Source organism: Panicum hallii, chromosome 1 (assembly GCF_002211085.1).
Source record: "Panicum hallii strain FIL2 chromosome 1, PHallii_v3.1, whole genome shotgun sequence".
Classification (NCBI taxonomy): Eukaryota; Viridiplantae; Streptophyta; class Magnoliopsida; order Poales; family Poaceae; genus Panicum; species Panicum hallii.
The window spans coordinates 43,631,780-43,638,059 of record NC_038042.1 but is presented as its reverse complement, the minus strand read 5'-3'; the positions used below and the strand labels follow the sequence as shown (position 1 = coordinate 43,638,059).

At 49.0% G+C, this 6,280-nt stretch overlaps 1 protein-coding gene and 1 long non-coding RNA gene across 2 annotated transcripts; both read right to left on the bottom strand.

Moving 5' to 3' along the window:
• Nucleotides 1–405: 405 nt before the first annotated feature.
• LOC112902106 lies at nucleotides 406–1,983 on the bottom strand. The gene has a single exon (XM_025971032.1). The coding sequence runs from the start codon at nucleotides 1,924–1,926 to the stop codon at nucleotides 424–426; it is 1,503 nt and encodes a 500-aa protein (XP_025826817.1). The 5' UTR covers nucleotides 1,927–1,983; the 3' UTR covers nucleotides 406–423.
• Nucleotides 1,984–2,262: 279 nt separating this feature from the next.
• Nucleotides 2,263–3,911, bottom strand: LOC112901379. The gene is made up of 3 exons (XR_003230274.1): nucleotides 3,000–3,911; nucleotides 2,682–2,826; nucleotides 2,263–2,587 (listed from the first exon to the last, which is right to left on the bottom strand). It is a non-coding gene; the product is annotated as an uncharacterized LOC112901379 (long non-coding RNA).
• Nucleotides 3,912–6,280: the final 2,369 nt, after the last annotated feature.

Below are 6,280 nucleotides of genomic sequence, written 5' to 3'. Positions count from 1 at the left end.
TATCATTTTATTGTTTTCCTATTTAATTGAATTAATTATAGGTGATGTATATTGTAGCTTGGCAAATGCCGGGAGTGAACTTAGCATGATCGTATCATCTTAATAATGTAATTTACTAAGATAAATGAAGGTCCAGTGCTTCCGTGCAAGAATGTAAATGAAAATATGACAAATATTATATAGAATCAAACAAACAACTGTAATTTTCATGAATTTGAATAATCACTTATAGTTTACATAGGTCATGGTGTTACTACTGTACGCAGTCTAATGAGTTCGTAATTTTTTAATATACAATGTAACAATCTCAGCTAAACGGATTCATCAATTCCATGTTTTTTCTGAAGTCTATAGGTGGAGTTGGTTGAGCGGAGCTGGATTTTGTGAAGTAGAGCACTCCAAACAGACGCTAAGGAACATAAATTACGAAAGTGCGACTTCATTTTCCACAGAACGCTTCCTCTTGGCGGCTGCTGGTTTGCTCCCTAGAATCTCACAAGTGTAGATGTGGCTGTAGTAGGGTGGTATTGGAGAAGTCCACACGAACTGAAATTTCCCCTGGGCCCTAACAACCTCACTTCCGAAAATCACCTCGTGTACCGTCATTACATCTGGAACCTCCACCGGCGAGGAGCATTCGTAGTGGTGATGGATCATGAGATCCGCAAAAGCCCGACCCATCCTTCCAAGAAGTGCCGGTCCGTCCTGGTTAAGAGTAGCAAATGGGTTGCCACCAAATCTGGAGCCATGCTTGTCGACGAACTCTCTGTAGAGGGCCAGGACCTTGCCCCAGAAGCGAGCGTCCAAGTTGCCCCTCAGGACGCGGGCGGTGATGTGCGCGCTGATGAAAGCTCCGTTCATGTTCCTGGCCACCTCCATGGCCATGTTCGCAAGCCTCGGGTGTGCCCCGGGATCGGCGCTCCCGAATGCGAGCGTCCTGAAGAAGTACCAGTACGCCTCGCGCGGCAGGAATTTCAGAGTAAGAGGCCGCGCTGTTCCGACCCTGGTGACCTTGTCGGACCGGCTTGTGACTATGATTTTACTGCCACGTGGCATCCACAGTTTAGATGAGGAGTACAACCTGGTCCATGCGTCCTCGTTGAAATCCCCGGCAACCTCAACAACGACCAGAAATTTCCCATCTCTACTGTTCGAGTTGGAGCCACGGTCACCATTTCTCATTGAGCATCTCTGTCTCAATGCAGCCAGCTCACCATCCGTAAAGTCGAGGTCGTTCAGGAGCACGATCTCTGAGAAGCGATCGCGGACTCTCTCGTCCTTGCAGACATGAGTGACGACGGTGGTCTTGCCGACCCTGCCAGGACCGACGATCGGCAGGACCTCCGGTTCTTCAGCGCCATGGGATGGTTGTGCGTGCAGCAGGAAGCTGATGACATGTTCAGTCTCCATCTGGCGGCCGAACATGCAGTTATCCAGCATGAGGTGCATGCTGTAGGGCTGCCGGTACCGGCGAGGGTAGCTCGTCAGGAACAGGACCAGCACGTCCGCATCGGCTACCATGGAGATCAGTCGATCGAGCGCCTCGCGTAGCTGTGCCAAGATCCGCGCACTCCCACGGGAGAAACGGGGAATTTTTGCACAGTTGGCTATGGACAGGGGCACGGAGCGACGAACAGGTTGATCTGTGTCGTCCTCCGTAGCGTGAGGCTGGTAGTGGTACCTGAAGTTGTCGAGCGCGTAGCTGCCCTTATGCACAGCGTCTCTCAGCATGTCCAGCTGCAGGAGCATGGCTTGGTTCGTGATGTGCCGTCCTGTGGCCTCGTCGACGATAACCTGTGCCTGGAGGAGAGCCCTCTGCAGGCTGTCCTCCAAGGCCGGCGCCGGCGGCGTCGAGACCTTGCTGAGGATGAAGTTAATGGATCGAGCCATCACCTCACCCAGGACTGAAGAAAGCAGAGTCTCCATTTGGATCTCTCTCTCTCTCTCTCTCTCTCTCTCTCTCTCTCTCTCTCCTGAGGAAGGCAACCCTGCGGGATGAGCAAGACAAGGCTCAAAGAAATCAAGAGACTAAACTGACAATTTAACTAGTCCATTCACCTGCTGCGTTGACGGTGACTTGGACTACTGGCCATTGTGGACTGACTTTCGCCTTCGCAATCGTCAATCTGACTCACCTTTTTCCGTCTTTGTTGACAGTGACTTGGACTACTGGAACGGACACGCATATGTGTAAGGCAGTTGGTGCAGAGAGAACAGAGAAGTAACGCATGGCCATGGGTTACACAAGACGATGGACAGTCTTTAATTATTTGATTGTGTTGGTAATTAAGGGTGCTGATACTCTCGGAGATAAAACTGACTAGTTTTTGTCCAATCTGGCGGCCTGATGTGTCCTCAATTATTTTGTCTGGTCTCATTCTACATATTTAGAAGAACAACATCTGCTGAAAGTTAATAATTGTAGCGTGAAAGAAAGAAGAAATATCTGTTCAAACACACCAAGGACTGCAGAAAGTAGCATCTCCATTTGGGGAATCTCGTCTGGAAGAGAGCACACAGCGAGAGCTGGTGGAGGAGAGAATGAGCAGTGAGCTGGGAATCATTGAGAATTGTCTCTCCGTAGTACCTGTTGTAGATGCAAAAGGTCAGACCTTCCGGCTCCTTTTGACAAATAATATCAGTACCAAATTCTCTGAATTTTCTAGATGCTGCTTACTGACCATCGATTTGCATCTGTTTCGCAATTCCATTCTCTCCCTTATTCTTACCGAGCACTGATCAGATGGAGGAGAGACTTGACCAAACACTGCTTCAGTTCTCACATGGCGAAAGCAGAAACCGAACCTCCCTTCTCCACTACAGTACCTTCTTGTGAGGAGTCCAGCCAGCAATGTGTCATTAGTACTCATTCAAAATTTCTATTTCTATATATAAAACGCGCGGAGCTCGGCGCACAGCCAGGCTATCCGCGATAGCAAAAAAATTCTACTGCTAGATCCTAGATTTACGGTGCTCCTGATTCGCGGAAGGCTTCCCACCTTCATCCATCCAGCGGAGGGCACGTGTTCGCAGGAGAAAAATATCTGGCTCCGAAGACTCCAGAGCGCCGTCGCTTGTCTGGGTCGCTAGAGACCCTGGACGTTTCGGCTGCAGTTTCCGCTCGCTACACGACCACCCTCCCGACACGGCGGCGGGGGCAGCCCGCGCCGGGCATCGTCGCACAAGCTGCTCCTGGCGGTGGTGATGGGGCTGGTTGTGGCGGGCTTGCTTTTCCTGAGCGACAGCGGTGAATCGGTCACCGGATCTTGGCATCGAGGATGTCGCTCCGGGCTCGTCGCCAGCGAACTGGTCCCCTTCCTCTTGATTTCCACCACTAGCTTGGCCTTGTACTCCTTGGCCCTAGGCGCCGTCACCACGCCCCGGTGCCGCCAAGTGAAGGACCTGTCGATGTAGAGCAGGTCGGCGAGGAGACCAACGGGAGGAGCTCGACGACGGCGCCGGCCATAGCACCGACGAGTATGGAGACCGACGAGTCTAGAAGAGCAGTTTCTGGGCATCGGCGTGTGCGCCCAGGAGCCCTCCCAGGTGGAGGTGTCCCGGGCGAACTGTGACGAGCGGCTCTCCGGCTGGGCTGAGTAACGCCAGCTCGCTCGCTCGCCGACGCCGCACCCCGGCCGTAGGTGTTGACGCGGAAGGCCAGCCCGCCTGTAGGCGACGGCGGCAAGGCGCTGACGGAGGCCCCCTAGCGCTGGTGCCCCCGGCTGGGCCGAGCAGCACGAGCTCACCGGGCCGACGCCGTGCACCCGCCATGGCCGCGGCTAAAAGTGTCGGCGCGGGAGGCCCGCCCGCCCATAGGCGACACGGCTAGGCACTGCCGAAGGCCGCGTGAAAGGATCCACAAGTCGAGCAGTGGGGGGTGAATATTAAAATTGAAAAATTACAACAGTTAAAGCAAATCTGTTAGTGACTTTCGGAGTTAAATATTCAGAGACTCCGGATAATTTGTTAAAAGCATAAACGACTACTAAAATCTTAACCAAAAGTTGATCGAGTGAATTTTCAAGGTTTATAGATTTCTTTTCACTCCTTTGTACCAACTACCTGCAGCCAAAATCTTTCCAACAAGTAGATCGAGAGTAAACCCTAAAATTCTAGTCTAAGATAAAAACTTCAACAAATCACAAAGTAAAGCACACGAGGATAAGAATTTGTTTCCTAAAGTTCAGCTCCCCATAAGGAGCCTACGTCTTCATTGAGGCACCCAAGAAGAACAATTACTTCTTGAGCTATTAAGTCTTCCCTTAGCAACCCCAAGATTACTAAGGTTACTTACTAGAGTAAGGTCGCACAAATATCCCGGGACATATCACAAGCTTGGGTGCTCGACAGGCAACGCCTAGCCTAAGAGCTTGATGCTCCAAGAGTAACACATACAAAATCCACCAGCTTGACGAAGAACGAGGTACTCAAGAGATAGGAAATCGGCTCACTAGCACTCTCACTTGCTCTCCCTTCTATTTCCCTTCAATCCCCTCACCAAATCGCGCTTGGAAGTCAATGGGGGAGTGAAGAAGGCTATGCTCAGGAATGAAGGCAGGTGAAGTTAGGTCGAGGAGAGATAAAATGAACGGGATGAGGGGGTATTTATACCCCTTCATCCCAAAACTAACCGTTAACTGGTTAAGTTCCGGAGACTCCGAACAAAGTACCGGAGACTCCGCACTTGTTCGGACTCCGGACAAGACTCTGCAGAAAACTCCAATGTCCGGAGACTCCGGAGAAATCTCTGGAAACTCCGAACTTTCTGCAATAAGCACTCCAAAGTTATCCCAAGTGTTTGTGTGAGTGCAACGGTGTCTCTCATAGGTTTGTTAGATCATCTTGAGCACCTTATTCTAAGAAAAGCTAGTAAAAGTTATGTCCCTCAGTACGACATTCCTATACTCAATTTTAAAAGATAAAATATTTAAATCCTCATGTTCGCTTTGAAAATTTTATTTCCTTTTTGTTGATCATCTCCATGTCTTAGCCTATCTCTTGCTTTGATACCTGCTCATCATTCTCAATAATAGCATTAGCTCCACAAGCATGCGTCATTAATCAACCAAAACCCACTTAAAGGGCCTAGATGTTCTTTCAATCTTCCTTTTTGGTGATTGATGACAACACACTTATGGCTTACAAGAGATGGATCATTTATGAGATAAACAAATGAAATGAAGCCTTCCCCCTAATGTGTGCCCCTTGCTTTGAATACAATCATAATGACTTTGACTAAAGTAAAATATAGCACACATGAAGGAACTTTCATCTGAAACCTGAAGTCGGGTGCTTGTGTGTGTGTGCAACAAAGTATGTGTGATGCAATATGACAGTTCATCCACTCAAGGAGTACCAGCAAAGGTGAAAAGGCACAATCTCCGGATACTCCATAGAAATCTCCGGAGACTCTGCAGGTTGCGGAGATTCCGGACTTTTCTACGTATCCTCCGTAGATGTTACCATTTTACAAAAACAACAAGTCACCAATCAGCAAATTCATCACACTAACATAAGTCCTTGATATCATAAGAGTTCAAATGAGTTCCTAGCACACTCAAAGCACACATTACAAGTTCTCATGCCATATAATCTTGCACAAATAAGTTTAGGAATAAGATAAAGTATGGATACAAGACGGCGATACATAAATGATCTCTTTCACTCACCCTTTGGCAACAAGCACCAAAAAGGGAATGAAATGCAGCAGTAGTAACGTCTACTCATTGTCATCCTCGTCCTCCTCCTCCTCCTCATCATCGTCATCCTCATCTTCGAAGTCGTACTCCTGATATGGTAGGGGCTCATCTTCCTCGGTCTCTTCCTCCTTGGCATCACGAGCGCGGCGAGTACGGCGTGGAGTAGTCCTAGGAGGTGGTGCAGTTGCTTCTTCTTCCTCTCCTTGAGTAGCTTGAGCATCTTGAGCATCCCACTCAGCAAATGGATCATCAAACTCAGGAAACCCATGATAAGGATCACTAGGCAGTCCCATAGCACCCTTAATCTCAATGAAATCCCACCGATTCTAATTCACTTCTTTGACCATGGTCTTGCACATACAAAAGATGCTGTGAAGGACTCTCTTGACCATGGATCCATGTTCGTGATGGCATGAAGAACCAGGAGCATATGAAGGAGCACAAAGTGGTGGATCATCAACAAGAGGAGCTGAGCTATACGACCCATGGTGTTTAGAAGCACCGGTAGGAACCTCACTACGGGGTCGAAGATGAAGCTGCTCATGCTTTACATCAATTGGGAAGGTGATCTTGCTGACTCT